Raw genomic sequence first — 17685 nt, forward strand, 5'->3', positions numbered from 1 at the left:
AGAACGGGAGGTTTAAACCAACAATTTTGGTGTAAACTACTGCATTGCAGTGAGCCTATACTTTAAAAATAAACTGAACACTTAAGGATCTGTGGCTTTCCCAATAGTTAGCTTTTCTGTTTTTCGGTAAATTAAAAAAGTTGTCATGGTCCGTGCAAATGCAAATCCACACTGAAGTTTACTGGAAATTCTCACCTTTGAACAAGTCGTGTTCACTTATTTCATTTGTTTTTATTGTCATTTTATCGTATGGTTGTAGCAACCTAGTACTTTACTCGCTATAGCTACTATTAGAAACAAAAGATTTCACATTCTGAAATTCGACTTTTCTGACAGCAGCTACACTCATGATTCAAATATCCTGTGGAACATGTGACATTTTATATAATTTAAAAAAAAAACATTAAAACGTGAAGGTTTTAGCCTTTGTGCACCCTGCAGGAAGAATTTAACATTTTCCAAATACAGCTGGTTTTATTTTAGTCATTCGAGCCTTTGCATTCAGTGACCTCTCCTGAGTGCCACGCCTCTAACCCAGTGCATGCTGGGATACGCTCAACCCTGAAGGTTGGAAGAGTATAAAACATGAAACACCGGGGCTTGCAGGATCTGTCTGACCACAGTAGGTGGCAGCGTAGCACAAATATCCACATGTCTCCCTCTGACAGATGTGGGTTTCAGGGAGGGAAGCACGGGGCTGACAGCTGGAGACAACATGGCATGAGGAAACTGAAATGACGGCGGCAGACGGGGCAGGACAGAGAACTGGTGGAAATTTTGGTGAAGTACAGTCTTGAAGTAACTGCTCGGATTGGCTCTGTAAGATCAGACAGGATGGGAAATTCCATGTTGAGATAACCAGAGGACACCAGGGTGAGGGCAGTGTGAAAAAACAAAACAGGAGACAAACAGAAAAAAAGGGAGAAAGAGAAAGGGCGGGAAAGTGACACAATAAGTGACACAGAGATGAGGGTGAAGTCAGCTCCCAGGTGTTTTGATGCCATCAGTCACCCTAACACTGACACCCAGGTCACCCTGTGATTCAGGGTGAACAGATTTACATAGCGGCAGCATTACATCACCGCTGGCTCATGTGTCCCTCCTGGTCTGTAACCTTCATGTATGTCGTTATTTATGTCAGTAATGCCCTTGTTCGGCAATAACACAGAATCACATCTGCCCAGTAAAATAACACACTCTACTTTTATCCAGAGGAACACTGATCAAGTTAAATGATGAAACATAATAGAAACACAGCTAACCTACACAAATGTGATACACATTACAAATTCGTCTACAGTATGTGGGCTTCTTTTTAACATAAAAATGCAAACAGATTCACAATAAATGCTTCTGTGCTGGTTATCGTCTCATATGCACCACTGTGAGGGTCACTGATAAAACACATCAAACTGCAATACTAAACTTAAAATAGATTATTATACAATCATCAGGATATAATATTTACCATGTACTACATACCTACATCAATGATTTAAGAAAATGTTGGTGATAGCAGATTTAAATAAAAAACATACATGGTCAAATTCATGAATTAACCAAACCGATCTTCTGTTATTAAATGTGTCACAGCTAACTCAGACTTTTTGAAGAAACTCTTTACCTACATTTACTATTGAACAAACGCAATGTGGAATACATGACTACAATAATGGCCTGAGATAATGTCTTCCCTTTTCATTAAAGCCTGGCTTCGTGTCTGATGCAGAAATACCGAAGCACAGAGGAAAGATGCACAGTAGAAACGCGGATGTAGCTTCTGGATCTGAAAAGTAAAGCCAACCTGGCAGCGCCTGACTCAGCCTCAGCAGACACTTTCCTGACTTATTTTCTCAGCAAGTCCCTTCAGATCACACTGATTAAAACATTAAGTCTATTTTGTTTATTTGGAGGATTATCCAGGGTTATCCTCGTTGGCTAACATCTTGAGTCGGTGCAATGACTCGGTTGCAAAACACCAAAATGGTGACAGCAAACATGCTCATTGCAAGACAGAAAAAGTCTGCATCCGTCATAAAGGTCGATTACAGCCCCAAGCAAAAAACTAAAGTGGCATCACAACTGCTGGTGTAAACTACACATGGGTGTTGTTGTTTTTAAACATTATTTTTATGGCATTTTTAGCTTTATTGGAGATTTTTTAGACAGGAAAGTAAGGAGAGGTCACAATAAAACCCCAGCCACTGGATCGAGCCTTGAGGCATTTGGTCATTTGTTCAAACTCACACTCAGTTCAGTGTTATGCCAGGTTGTTGTGCACCTTTTGTAGTTTTTTTAACCTGGTGTGCTGCATTCACCTTCAGAGTAAAAGCTGAAATGCTCGTCTTTTACCTTGAAGGCGAACTGCATGTTACACAATTTCATTCCTGCTTGGAGAGCAGCTGGAGAGTTTTCTTAGACAAGTCAGAGTTTTCCGTAGAAACTATGGGCGACTGCGGAAATCTGCAAGCAACCAAAGAAACTTTAAGGAGGCCAACTGGTTGGGGAACATACATTTTCCCCTCATAAATGACGGACAAGTTACCGTCAACGTGGTTAGTAGTCATGTGACTGTGAAACCTCAATACTAGCACGGAATGGTGAAACTGACCATCAGCTCACTGTCCTGAATGGTCAATATTATGGTCATGCGGCGACCATAATATAGCCTTCAAACTGCCCAATTTGAACACAGTAGAGTGACGTCTGATGGAATAGAGTTAAAAGCAGTACAACCTTGTTATAGTCATTCATTCTGAGACTGAATCGCATAGCGCTGCCTTTTATTCATTTTGAGGCATTGTTTCGTTTTCCCTTCCTTTTAAAAAGTACCGGCCTGGATTAACATCGTCTGTGAGCCGATCCTCACCCTCAGGCTTTATGTTACGTACTTCAGATTTTCAGCTGGAACAGGTAAGAGTTCAGAAGGTTAAGCAAAACCCTGTATTTATAAGGTAGCTTCTTCTAACCCACTTAAAAAGACAGTTTAAAGAAGTATTTGTCTCCTCAGTGTATAATCATGCTCAAGCTTAATGACATAAGGGCCCTCGGTCCATGTAAACATCGAGATGCTCTCACCTCCTCTCAGAGTTTAATTAAATTACACTGAAACCGTTAAATTATCAGGACAAAAGCTTGTATTAAAGCAGCAGGAGCTCAGACACTGCACTCCGATCATTTGTCATCCCTCACGAAAACCCCCACAGCAACACTACCCCCCATTACAACCCACTGTTATATGTGTGTGTGCGTGTGTGTAGACTGCACTGTAAGATATTCCTAATTATGTCAAACAGAAGGGCAAACCAGCTGCCCTGCTGGTAAAGGCTGACTCAATCCACCCAATAACTGAAACAAACTTGTGCATGTTTCATCTTCACCTCCCAGTAACGACGCAAAAAAGCTACCAAAAATGCTTCTGATGAATCTTTATCCCCACATGTCATTTAAAGATTACACACCGTGGAGCTAAACATTAAACCAACAACTCAGGGGCTTTTGGCAAACGTGCTGAGCCAATTTATTCAAGACTATTCAATCACAATGTCCTTCATGTGTCAGCGTCCGCTACGGCAGAGCAGTTCTCTCATTAAGAGAAGTGCACTTGAGAGTTGAGGAAAACACTATTAGAAGCCAGTAAGATGTTCAGTTTTCACCCTTTTCGGTCAAAAATAATGTTGTTGTTTAATGATTTAAGGTTGTTGGATGAGTCCAACACTCAGTTTTTAATTCTAGTTTTGATATCGAGTGAATACAAACCAACACCTAACTGGACTGAAATGACATCTGCTGGAAGGTTTCTAAGCAGTTTAACCCTGAACAGAAATCTGATCCCTTAACTTTAAATATGGAGGTTGTGCTGCTCCTGCCACAAAAAGATCCAGTCCAGGAAGCATTTAAGACAATCATGTTGTTGTAGTGATTCCCATCTACACTTTATTGTAGTAAAGATATCGAGAAGTGTGCTTTATGTCTTATTTTTGGCTAAGAAGAACTGGCAACAAAGACAAACTTTTTAAACCTGAATCAGAGTCACAAAACTTTTAAAGCACTTATTATCAGATTTTTTCGCTACATTTTATTCCCTGATGGCCAAAATTAAAATTCATGTTAGGTCTATTTCCTCATTTATTTAGATAGGGACTGCATGGAGTCACTGCTGAGTAACAGTGGCAGTTGACGGAGTGTTTTTATTGCTTCATGCAGAGATGTGACTGGAGGCACAAAAATGCATTGAGCAGGTTTATTTCAGTTTCATCGTGACACAAGATTTCATTTCTCTCTTTTGGTTTCACATTATTCATCAAAGGCCAAAACAGAATAAATGACTTATAAAAGCACACATATATTTAGTCAGCTATTTAGTCATTAAATTCTAGTCTCAACAATCAAGATTTGCACTCCACTAAACAGGTTTTGGCCTGTTTAGGACTTTAAATAAAAGAAAAATATTTCATCTAAGTGGGGTTTACTAACTCAAACTTTGAAAAAATCACAGAGAAAATACGGTAATTTTAAAATTTAATTCATGTTTTACTTTTTTCTGTATCTCTGTGTAATAGCACATACAACAAAACAACAATGGGTGTAATATTTCAAACCAGGGCTCCAACATCCTCTTTAGAGTTAAGGCTTCTTGTTGTAGTCACATGTTAAAGAAATGTTTTAAGAAAGTACAAGTTATCTTTGTAGTAAAGTCCCACAGCCTTTCATCTTGTATAGTGATGTTACCCCAACTGTAGCGACGCTGACAATGAAAGGACTCCACCTGAGCAGTAACCACTCGTATGTGCAGACGGTTTAAACACCATCGCGCTTTGTTACCGTGCGTAATGAAAATATGTGCTGTCCCGCAGCTGGCAATACAAATGATCAACCAGCTGTGAAATAACGAGTGGATGCTGTAGAGGTGGATAACACTGGTAAGTGTATGGATGGGAAAGGGCAGGTGGAGATAAGGGAGCTGTTAATTTGTGGAAAGACTTGAGAGCAGGTGGGACACTCGATAAAGGGATGGATTAATATTACGGCTGCTGACTGTGTGCGCGTGGCTGATGATATACATCTTGTGGAGAGGAGGAGAAGAAACAAAGACCTAATGAAACATCCCAACAGCCTCGTAAATCCAATCAGACAACTGTCCACACTGATGAGACGCAGACAGCGCCGCGACTGGCTGGGAGACTGTGACGTCAGCAGGAGGATCCCTTACATGGTCTTGTTACAAACAGCTTTGACAGGAGGGCCTGCTGCCATGGAGATAGCATCCCAGTGACCTCCTGGTGGGTGTTAAGCTCTGACTGACCTCCTGCTGCCTGAGTGACAGCGCTGCTATGCGATTGTGATGAAGTATGAGATACTGTGATGGAATGTGTGCGAGGGAAATATGTTTTGCGGTTAACTGATTGCCACGGAGCAGAGAGACTGAAAATGCATTCATCATGTTAATCACAGTAACTCATGATACATATCCTACGATAACTGTGGCATCGCGATACAGCAGTTCTGCAAGAAAATCACAATATTTGTGATTGTAGAAGAAAAAATTACCTCTAAAAAGGCAAAGACCAAGAACTGTGCATTTCAAGGTTTTCATGCGTTTTTTAGCAGTGATTAAAACAGGTTAAAATGCTCAAATCAAAATAAACATTAACATTTAGATGCTAATAATCACTGAACGTGTGATGATGTTTGTGCAACAATTATGCAACTTTTAGAACTCGCTAATTTTCTCCCCCTTCTGAGAGTTTCTTCTTTTAACCTGTATATTTTACTAATTACTGTGACTATTTCCTGACAACTTTAAAAAAGTGGAAATATGCAGGAACTCATAACTTTTGGCCAGAATTGACTATTTTTGGTGACAAAGCGTGGCACTAACTTCCTTAATTGGCACAGGTTGCTAGGAGTTAGTGGAGAACAAGCTGAAACCTGTGGAGCTGAAAAATGACAATCCACAGTGTCAAAAATATTGGCATCCACCAGCGCTTCCCCTCAGCTTCCTAGTAAACACACCTATTGTATATATTTTTTCAGAAAAACCTGACCTCAGGGTCAGTGAGATTCAAACTTGTATGAAATTTTAAGTAGATACACCTATGGAAAAAAGTAAACAGTTCATGTGTTCCTACCATCTTTCCCCGCTGCTGTGCTGAGCGTGTTTCTCGCAGGGTGAAGACGTTGCCGCAGACCGAGATCTCCCTCCAGACGCCTGGTTTGGAGTCCTGGCTAAAGCCGTTGCGAGGGTGCATCACCAGCACGCCATTGGTGGTCAACCCGTCCATCTGACCATCAGATGTCTTCCACTTAGCAGCTTTCTCCTGAATGAAGCAAAAAACACGCTGATATTCATATGCGTTCAGCAGCCCTTCGTCCAACCTCCAATCATATTTAGCAGACAATGTGCAGATACATATTTAGCAGACTGAGCTTTCTCTACTGAGCATGTGTGAGTTTAGTGTTGCCACCAAGAGCACTAACAGGACACCATCAGTTGTTGTCCTCTGCTGTCAAACAATGACAAATTGAGATGGACAGTAAAAACAAGAACATGGGAAAAGTAAAAGCAGGTTAAAGGTTTTAGAATAATATGAGAGCACACGCTCTACGACACGTCTTTCATGTCTTGTTTTCCTCTTTGTCCTGTGGTTCTTTAGTCTTTCCTTCTCTCATCCTTCTGCCTTTTTGCTCTCACAAACTCGCCCACACGTGTCTGAAGCTCCAGATGAAACAGTGCTCACCCCGAGGAAGATGCTCTTGGAAGAGTCGAAGCCTGCGGCGTAAATGCGCGCTGTGTAAGGCGGAGTGCGCTGGCACATAATGCGGCAGGCGAAGCGGGAGATGGTGCTTTGGACCGACTGAGTGTCTGCGTTACTCTGGCTGCCTGCCACTGTATCCGTCACTACAAAGTCTATTGGACTCTCTGTGGATCGACCGATCTGGAGAAGAGAGATGGAAAGATTAGCCCACAATGCTTTTCAGCGATGTGATAATATAATGATGTATTACCTCAGGGGAAGCTGGTAAGATGAAAAACATAACAGAGAATGGAGACAAAAACTGCTAAATGGATGCAGAATGTGTCCAGGATGGAATCCATTAGGAAATTTGAAATACATAAGCCAAGACAGTTGGATAATCTTTAATAGCAGACAATACGCAGAACAAAGACATGCTAGAGACTTTTAAGTAGAGTCGAATTGCTTCACATGCATTGCAAACTTGTATAAAACCCATAAAACCCCTAAAGATGAGTACTTTTCTTCCCTGATAGCGTCACCAGAGTACCATAGACACCACACAGGAAAGCCTCAGTGTTAGTGCAAGTCAAGACAGAACACAATGACTTTGGAGGAATTCTGTGTTAAAAGCTTTACTGATGCAGTAATATCTTTTGTCCAAATCTGACTAAGATGAATGATTCATGATTGGTTCATTTTATTACTCAACACAGTGAGATCAGGACACAGTCAGCTCCAAGAGTTAATGTCACCAGATGGAAAGAAGTCATTATGTGACATGGCTGAAAGCACCAGCAGAGCAGTAGACTGCTTTTTCCAAGCTTAAGGCGACTCACCAGTTAAGGTCATCAGGCAAAAAAAAAAAAATAATAATAGAAATTTTAACATTTACCATTTCATTAAAACTCCATTTGATGTAAAGATCATTTTATATCCAAGCATGCATCCGTTTTCTGCTGCTTATTCATGTCTGGGACACAGGGACTCCAGTCTAAGCAGAGATGCTCAGTCTTCCCTTTACCCCTCTTCTGGTGAGGACACTGAAGCCAAGCCAACTGAGAAATGTGTTATCTGCAGCAGGTCCTGGACTTGCCTCCTTCTAGTAGGACGTCACTTAAACCTCCTCCTTTCAAATGACCAAGCTTGCATTTGGGATCTTATTCTTTTTTTCATAGATCGGCCAATAAATGAACAGTTCTGCCTTTTCTTATGCGCAGTTTAGGGCGCCAGGGATTATCCCGCCAACACCTCCGTGAATACACAAAGCACCGGACCCCCATGGATCCTTTTGCAGGTGGTAAACTGACAGGATGGTGGAGTCGAACATCGCTTGAGCTGACAATAAGCCCATTCACCGAGGCTCCTGGGTAGTTTCCTAATCTGGGCAGTACTTCTAAGGTTTTTTTGTTTGTTTTTGTTTTTGTTGCGGTTGTTTTTGCTTTTCTTTTTTTGAATCGCACTTAGTCTGGCCCCTCACCCAGGACCAATTTGCCTTGGGAGACCCTACCAGGGGCAAGTTGCCCCCGACAACATAGCTCCTGGGATCACACGGGCACGCAAACCCCTCCACCACGATAAGGTGGCGATTCATGGAGAGGTGTTACATTAAGGGCTTTTTTTTTTTTTTTTTTAATTAAAAACATTTCTACATTTACATTTGTATACACCAGTGGTGGTTCTCAAACTGTGGCTCATCCAGGGGGATGTGGACTATACAAAAGATTTTTGTATAGAAAACAAAACTCTGGTGATGCTTTTGTGTTATTTTTTATTAACTAAAATTCAGCTTTGATCCTTGTTTATTGGTGACTTGATATGGATAAAGCTCAAAAAGAATCTCTGGTTTATACTTTGAGATATGGCACATTATGAAGATGCTGAACCTGTTTTAGTACACAGACAACTATAACTGAAGTACTTTGATATTGTTTTTCAAAGAGGCTTTTTTCTTAGCTTTTCCAAGTCCATTTGTGACCCTTTATTCATGGTGCACATTGGAATAAAGGGTCCGTTATTACGAGAGGTACAAATTTGGAAGCAGTTTGCTGTAATCAGGACTGAGGTTTCAAAGTATCTCAAGTGTCTATGTGTCACTTCCACTGCTGCAGATCCAACTGCTGACTGTGTTGATAAGCGGGCCAAACCACAACAACTAACTTCCAATTATTTCCAGAAAGACATCATGCACTTCACCTCACACATTGTGCCTCATGTCTCTCATTCCGGCGTCCCTTCAAGGGCTCTGCTTTAAAGATCGAAAATCCCTGCACTAAACACGCAGATGCTCTGTTACCAGCCTCTATTTAATATGTGTGTGAGTGGAGCAGTGAAGTGGAAAAAGTAAGGACTGTGAATTGGTTGTAAAACTCCAGGCACGGTGATAAAAGCTGGGGCTTGTTACCTGGAACATGTCTGTATTGCTGTCGTGGGTGTACTCCACCACCACCGTCTGGGCTCGAGACAGAGTGTAAGAGATGCTGTGCTGGTCTTTGTTGCTTATGGCCTGGAAAGACAGAAGGAAGAGATCAGATCAGCACCGAAAGCAGAATCAAACCCTTCACTTTAAATGCAGAAGACTGAACTGAGCATGTTTTCTATCAAAAACACCTCTGACATCTCCTCAATGATCCTTGCAGAAAATAACAGATGCACACGGGAAGGGTGGAGATGTGTAATCATTAACTGGATCCATGTTCTTTTTGGTCAGTTAGGACCACACACAGGACTGAAACGGACAATCGCTCTTCCAGACTGCAGCTAAAGCCTGGCCTGTGCGCGAGTGCGTGTGTGAGTCAGGGTATAAAAGTGTGCGTTCTCAGAGAAGCCATTATGTGCTGATGTCAAACCAAAAAAAGCACTCTCTCGCACACATACACAACTACAATTCCCTGATCATTTAACAGATTTTAGTGGATTTCTGGGCAGTCTTTGGGCTGATGATGGAAACACATGAACGTGTTCTACCCTGGATTTTGCAAGAAAATGCTCAGTTACCTTCCACTGGACAGCTCGCATTTGTTTCTCTTATAAACCTTGACCATGTTCCAGTTAAATCCCATGTAAAAACCATTGTCCAAATATATTTTAAAACCTTGACAAAACCTTGTACCTGATTTTTTTCCTTGTTCTGCAAACTCAGGGAAGCTCTGCTGAGCTTTTTTTCCTTTTCTCTCCTGACAATTGTGTGTGTGTTTGTGAGATTCATTGTGTGCAGTACTTTAATATCACAGAACAAAAAAGCAGAGTTTCACAAAAGCCTTTGTTGGAGCACTGCAGGCCAAAACCACTGAACCAGTGTGTTTGTATTTGACGTTTTCATAAAAACAACATCCCACACCTACGCAGAGATGAATTAAAGAATGCAATTTTCCATCATTAAATGTTTAGGCCATGTGTTTAATGAATCTAACTGACGGCTGCAGCTTTGTGATCACTTGTAAGTCTAAAAGGTCGTGTTATTGTGCGTCTCACCTTGGCTGCTTGTGGAGAGCAGGCGACGTGAACTGTGCTGGGCTTCACCCCGTTTGCCTTCGGCCTCTTGCAAAGTGCAAAGCGGCTTTTACGTCGCCCCCGATCCCCGTTGGGCAGAGAGCCATTGTATCTGCATGTACACACACACACACACACAAACATAAACACACTTATGCATGCATAAAACAATAGGGCATTATTGTCTGGGCAGCTGCATAATACGCTGGAAAAAACAGTCATTGTGGAAAATGCTTGAGGCCTTTTAGTGCACTCCCTCCAAGTGCCTAAGACTACACGCACACAAACAGCAACCTATACTTTTTATACATGCCTTTCTACAAAAGTACATCATGTGCCCCAAAACAATAAAGCCCTCCAAACATAACCCTCGAAAGGCTGAGAAAATAAACACACAGAGAGACTCATTTAGACTGATACATGGCTGAGGAAAGGAGAATAAACAGAGGCGTTCCCTCCAACAGAAAAGTCTCTGTGGCTCTCAGCAGCACTGTGACTGCGCTGTTGTGTCTCTCTGAGCCTGTGTGTGTGACTTTGTTAACATCCTGAAATAAGAAAACATTCATCACTTCTGTCCACATTTCAGCAGGTCAACAAAGTGCCACTGATTACCAAGACAGAAAGAAAAAATGATATCTGGTTCATCCCTCTCATAAAACCTTCCACTTTCTATTCAGTACAGCAGAAGGAAGGCGCTCACTCGCCCTCACAACAACACAATCAACAAAAGGAAGTCATTAAAGCAAAACAGGTTGAAAGGCAGTTTGAGTTTCCAGGTAAAAGCGGCCACAGAGGATTTCAGGAAGTAGTTACATTATTTCAAAATAAATTCCAGTAGAGCCGAAGTTATGTATCCAGCAAAAAAAAAAAAAAAAAACAAAGCAAAAAGGACAAAAAGCTGATAGCATTGTTTTTATTTTTAACAAAAACAGACAAAACAATACAGGTTGAATGTTACACACTGGATACATGTTAAAAGTAATATGTAATTCACTGACATTTTATTAGGTACACCTGTTCAAGGCAAATATTTAATCATTTATATTTGATATATACGGCAGGAGCTCTGCGCTGTGACATGCTGAAGTTCAAACGGGGAATCAGAACGGGGAAGGTGATTTAAGATTTGACTTTTAAGGTGGCATGGTCCCACTAATTGCTAATCTACTGGGATTTTCCCACACAACTATCTCTAGGGTTTGCAGAGAAAATATCCAGTGAGCCACAGTTTTCTGGAAGAAAATGCTTTAATGATACCAGAGGTCAGAGAAGCTGGAAACAAGAAGTCAACAGCCACTCAAATGACCACGTGTTATAACCCAATTTTGCAGACTAAAATTACGTCAGTCATAACACACACACACAGGCAGAAGATCACACCGGGTGCCACTCTTGTCATCTAAAAACAAGAAACTGAGCTACAATTCACACAGACTCTCTTGGACAACAGAAAATTGGAAAAACGCTACCTAGGCTGTTGCGTCTCGACTTCTGTTGTATTGTTCCTGACCATGTCCATCCCTTTATTACCACTGTGAGACCATCTTTGAATGGCCTTCCAGCAGCATAACGTGCCCCAAAGCTCAAATCATATCATATTAGCTTCCTGAACATGACAAGTAGTTTAATAAGCTCAAACGACCTCCAAAGTCACCAGATCTCAGTCCAGCAGAGCACCTTTGGGATGTCGTGAAACGGGAAACTCGCATCATGAATAAAAGAAATCTGTGATGCTGTCATGTGTCAATTTGGACAAAAATCCAAAATCTGATGAAAAAAAAAGGATCCAACTCAGTACCAGCGAGGTCTACCTAATAAAGTAAACTAATTGTATTTAAAAAGGTCTTTTGAGTTTTTTGGAAAAATGTGGACAATTTGGATCTTTCAGAAAGTCCATCGGAACAGTATGTTGCACTTTTTGAACTGCTGCAGGATTTTTGTCTAAAATTGTACAAGAGGAGTGGTCTGTTGCACGTTGGGCTTCTCTGACTTCATTTATTTGTACAATAAGGAAATGCAATCACATATAATTTGAAGTCTGCCACTAATTATTTAAGCAGACAACACATAATAAATAGTCTAAGTAATATTTACATGTATTTATATAAACACACTACATTTTGGTTTTGGTTCTGTTTGCTCATTTATGGAAAATTGTAACAAACTTATTACTGAACAAAAAGAGAGAAATTTCCAAACACATCGGATCCGTGTTTCTCTCAGTACACAGATGTTTTACTCGTTATTGCACACACATGTTTCAGATAAGCCGTCATCAGTGTGAAGTGATATTCCTATGAGCGGTGCCACGGCTTTATAAACATTACTGCATGCATAAACACTGCTCGCTACTTTAACATTGTTATGACATCCAGAAGCCACAGACGTTACGGTATGAACTCTTCTGACTTATACCCTAACTGCACTTTACGTCTCAGAACACATAAGAAACAGTCACACGTAACTCAAGGTTCAATGTGTAGTCTTTCAAAGAGGTAATCTTCTTCATACAGGAAAACTATTCATGCAGTATAAGCACAGTTGGAACGTGTCTCCGGCCAATCAGACTCTTGAAACAAACCCACCCCCTCTATGAAGTCCAGGTATGACAGACGACACAGGCGGGTTTGTGAGGACGCCCAGCCTCCAGCTAAATGTTTCTCTGAGTTAGAAGATCTGGGATCAAACAACGCTTGAAGGGTTTATGAGTAACCATGGTGAGAGAACAGAGCCACGGCAACGTTTGGGAAGAGTAACCATGGCAAGACTGTAACCATGGTGAAGTTTAGCCCGTATCCAGAGCAAGGGCAGGGCGGTCTGCTGGAAAGAGCCCAAAGTGTTCCTGGCAGTTCAAAATCAGGTTCCCATGGGTAGCAGTACTGCATGCATGACACGAATATTCTCAAAACAAAAGCAGAAAGGTCAAAGATCGGCGACAAGTTCATGATTGTGCATGCAGGTTGGAAGACAGGAAGAACCAGAGTCAGGAAAAAGTTAGTCTGAATGTGCAGATTCATGCTGTATTCCTTATTTCCGACAGCTAGCACCATCTAGTATGTTTGTGTGTGTCTGTGTATTCACTCCAAACACTAATAAACTAAATCCCAGTTTGCAGCAACAAGGTAACACTCATACAGTAAACCTATAAAAGCATAAAGGCAGGTAGTGTGAGCAATTACTTCTCATGCATGAGTCACTCTCTGTGTCTCTGTTTATATGTGTAAAACCAAGCAGCAACTATCAGGGCTGAAAAATAAAGTGAGCAAGGCCAAAAACCGCAGTTCCTCTAGTGGACATTTAAAGGCCAGCTCTGATAGCGAGCCAATCCCCAAAGACATGTTAAAAACATACAAGTTTAACTATAAAATGATTACAGCCTATACAGGGCTTAGTTTATACGGCATAAAGTTTGGGTATATGGTCCCATTGACTGACAGGTGGATGCTGAGATGGGTAAATGTAGTCTCCAAGGCCTCACCTCTATTATTGAGTCTCCAAATGCGGCATTTGGGAAAACCTGACGAATTATCTGGCTTATTGTTAAATCTACCAATCCAGTCACCTTTAACACTGCAATAGTACTGACTTAGAGTTGGTAATTACTTAAAAAGATGTTGTGCTTTAAAAAGTAGGCAATAAAAGACAAAATATACATGATTGTAATAGTTCTCTCCGTGAGACCTGTATCTATGTGTTTGCACAGCTGTGAAGTATAGGGAATCACATTTATGATTCATGAGGATTTAAGCCACACGGATAAACTAATAATATTTGTGGACACACAGTTAAGCTCACAGAAATGATGCATGCAGACAGACAGAGGTGCACTGGGGGAGGGATCTCATCTGCAGCATTACAGCTGTTTAAAAGCCCCACATGCATGTCCAGGGCACCTGTAAACAGACCATCCCCAGAGACACCACAGCATTCCTCCGCATTAGGCTACTAGCATTACTGGGCATGAAACATATTGGACTCAGTTAGGCGTTTAGATCGTTGATGGGTTTCTCTGTTGCTATTTGTGGATCTGTTGTCAGTTACACAGGCGACACAAACAGAAGGACAAACAGACATTCAGATGGGTGGAGTTTACAACAGCTAAGCTGTTTACTTCATAGAACCATGAAAACCTTCCAGCTGCCTTCCAAGTAATTTATTGCATTGCCTTTTGTCTCCCAACCCCCCAGCTAGCAAAAGTGCAATCATCCTGATTTGGCACGAGGTTTTATGATAGGGAAGAGGTGAAACAGAGAGCCCTGGTTTCTTGAGCTGTTCACCCATCATGCCCCAGGAGGATGCTGGCAGTGATTCAAGGTAAATCAAATGATCAGCTCAATACAGTCACATTTTTACATTTTCTGAGGATTTCTTCAACAGCTGCTTTCCGATAATTTATTGCGAGACATTTGTTGTTGGTGTCACAGTACAATTTGGCTGCAACTAGAGCAGCTGAACACAGTTTTGCTATGGGCCAGTTGGGATCCCATGAATGGCTGGAAATATGTTGTGCATGAACACAGTTTGATAAATAAAAAACTAAAAATATCGTGGATATCATTTAGCAATGATTTACTCCACATAAAGGCCTCAAAGTTACACCATTTAGTCAGTGCGGGTAACTAAATACACAAAAACCAACAAATCAAACTAAGTCTGCAGCTGGCTACGATTTGGGCCTTTGCCAGTTTTAATTGACAAAGGTCTCATGTGTCTTTGAGTTTTGACACATGAGACTAGAGCAATGCTACTTTATAGCTCAGTCACACTAGAATAAAAATAGGATATCAACCTCCTTGGAGAAAAGTTGCCCAGTGATTGCACTGAATATTTTTGCGTTAAGATACCAGAGGCTGAGCGTGCAACACCCTTTACTTTTGGATGGTAACTTTCAATCGACAAAGGATGGAAAGACAAGAAAGACAAGAAAACTCGCAGCGTGGCTTGAGTGCCGGTGATGTCTTTACTTGACTGTGATAGGTCAAAACGCCTGCTGTGGTGCTAATGTGAGGGTTAGATGCTCAACTCCCACAGTGACCACTCACGAAACACATGCAGTTTCAATGAACCCTGCAAAGGTTTAAAGAGCAGCCTCAGTTGCTGCACAGTATGTATTTGCTCATGTCATGGAGCAGTGAGTGCCTGTGTTGACCTTTAAAAAAGGGAGGCCTGACCTAGAATCAAAAAACTAGGAGCGGAAAAAGCACAGCAAAACGGAAAACTGGGGTTCTCCCTTGTAAAGCCATTGAACTGAGTTTACTGCTCACTGCGGTTTTCCACTAGGGAAAATTTCCACGGTCATCTCCCTGACAATGCTGCTCTAGCACAACCCAGAACAACAAACTGTGAGTCAGCTGTGGATCCAACTATGTGTGTGTGTGTATAAGACATGAAAAATGTGCGCTCTATGCTCATAAATGTGTGTGCGTGCATGTGCATGTTTGTGCGTCTATGAACGTGCATGTAAGGAGTCTTTCCGACATCTGCATTCCTCTGTGGAGTGGGCTGGGACAGGGACCAGAGTGGAATGCCCCTTTGGGGAATAAACAGGAGATACATACAGATAGAGGAAGTCCTCCACTGTCGGTTGTTACTGGAGAAAGTGTGTGTGCAGTTAGAGTTATGCGTCTTCTATGCTGAAGATGCAGGGTGGAGTGAAGGGTTTTTCCTACAGCTGACTATGTGGACTTGACTCAAAACAAATCTCAGCATCCACTGATCTAGTAACGCATCAAGCAATGTGGGTACTGTCATGTTCAATAAGTCCAAAGCACCAGATCTGTGTGTTCTCAGTGCATGACCCTGTGTGGATAAAAATATCCCCACTGTTTATGCTGCTTTGTGGAAACACATTCCTTTTGTTTCTTTTTGGCATCTTTTCAAAAGAATCATTCTAAGCGTGTCAGAAAATATCCACAGATAAACTGACCAATCAAAGTACCTTTAAAATTTCACTGTATTTCTCTTGCAACCCCTATTATGTTTCTATAATTCTCTTCAGCAGAAATCAGCTGAACGGTATAAACATTATTAAGCTACAACATGTTGCCGGTTCTTTGGTGCTTTTTAAAAGTTCTTTAGTTTTTGGGGTTTTTTTTGCTGGTTTTATATCTATAAGATGGTTTAGGTGACATGAGGGTAATGAGGCTGCATTAGCCAACTTATTAGCTCAGAAAGGGATCAACTTAGAGCGCCAACATTTATAGAAAAGTCTGAATCAGTGTTGAATGATACATTACATTTCTGTAACCAACCACTGTCAGTCCAGCATCTAGAATGCCAGATAATAACTGTGTAGCAAAACACAGTCAAAAAACAGAGCTTCATGGATTCCCCAAATCCATAACAGTGACTATATTCATCATGCATGACCATGAAGGATATTAAGGTATTATCTGTCTGTGTTTTGAGGGTGAGTCTTGGTTTATGAAGCCAGATTAACAGTCCTAGAACTTACAGGCAGCAACCAACACATTTAATTATTAACCAACCATGAATCAGATTCTTTAATTAAACACATCAACAAATTAAATAGAAATATTACCGGTATAAATAATTTTCATGAATTTGACAACCTCTAAAAAAGTGACAGACATGAGAAAAAAGTGCACAAAAATTTTCCTTTGAAATTGAGGAAGACTTAAAAAATAAACATGATATTTTGAGTATTGAGGTGCCAGGGAATTTAACGAATAATTAGGCAGATTTGAATTTGAGCTTACTTTTTTATTACAATTATTATTCTAGCACCATGAAAACATTTCTGTTTTTTCACCATGCTGCAGTATTATTTGGCCTGTATGTGCTATTGGCTATGAAATAAAATGATATAAAGCTTTTATGAGGTGTTGTAAACGCATAAATGCAAAAAATATGGGTCATTTTAACCCACCGCTTTGTGCTTGCTAGGCAGCATGATGGTGTTATGATACATCATGTGTACTTCAGCTTTTGTGGATATAACTGAGATGTTGCTGTCATGGAATTAAAGCTACAGCATGCTCTCATAATGTGCTGCAGGTGCATAATTGCAAAAATTAGGTCATTTGAGCCCATTACTATGTGGTTTCCAGGCAAACTGATGGTGTCCTAATAAATCATGAACTTTTGTGGGTATAAGTTAATATGTTGCTGTAGTGAAATAGAAACGATACAATGCTTTTACAAGGTATAGCTGCATAAATGCTAAAAAAAAAAAAAAAAGGGTTGTTAGGCTGCTGTTAGGTGGTTGCTAGGCAATGTGACAATGTCATCATATCTGATATTGATAAGAACCTTTCTGGGCCTAAGATGTACCTGTGTGTCAAGTTTGGTTACTCAACTCCTGATCCTGTGGGAGGAATTGGCGGCCCAGACTCAAACACTTACTAATATAGTAAGAAGATTAACAGACAAAAATAACTGCATAAAAATAATACAAATTAAAAAATGTGTGTTCTGGATGTGAGGCTGAGTATCT

General features: G+C 40.9%; 2 protein-coding genes across 5 annotated transcripts in view; both read right to left on the reverse strand.

Moving 5' to 3' along the window:
* Positions 1 to 17685, reverse strand: part of abch1 (ATP-binding cassette, sub-family H, member 1) — a 193021-nt gene that overhangs the window by 59699 nt on the left and 115637 nt on the right. The gene's annotated exons all lie outside the window — the stretch shown is intronic.
* peli1b (pellino E3 ubiquitin protein ligase 1b) overlaps positions 1 to 17685 on the reverse strand; it is a 52395-nt gene that overhangs the window by 5080 nt on the left and 29630 nt on the right. For 3 of the 4 annotated variants that reach the window (XM_086258887.1, XM_086258888.1, XM_086258889.1), the window contains exons 3-6: positions 10212 to 10341; positions 9142 to 9243; positions 6741 to 6938; positions 6132 to 6320 (exon numbers count right to left, since the gene is read on the reverse strand). In XM_086258887.1, the coding sequence (XP_086115013.1) occupies positions 6132 to 6320; positions 6741 to 6938; positions 9142 to 9243; positions 10212 to 10341 (619 nt within the window). Of the gene's footprint in view, positions 1 to 6131; positions 6321 to 6740; positions 6939 to 9141; positions 9244 to 10211; positions 17672 to 17685 lie in introns of those variants that run through there. The other variant, XM_086258886.1, reaches the window with a different exon arrangement.

The sequence above is a fragment of the Aulonocara sp. 'chitande type north' Nkhata Bay genome, linkage group LG13 (assembly GCF_057382095.1).
Source record: "Aulonocara sp. 'chitande type north' Nkhata Bay isolate Kocher_YH1m ecotype deep benthic linkage group LG13, A_spYH_male_GT1.1, whole genome shotgun sequence".
Lineage (NCBI taxonomy): Eukaryota > Metazoa > Chordata > Actinopteri > Cichliformes > Cichlidae > Aulonocara > Aulonocara sp. 'chitande type north' Nkhata Bay.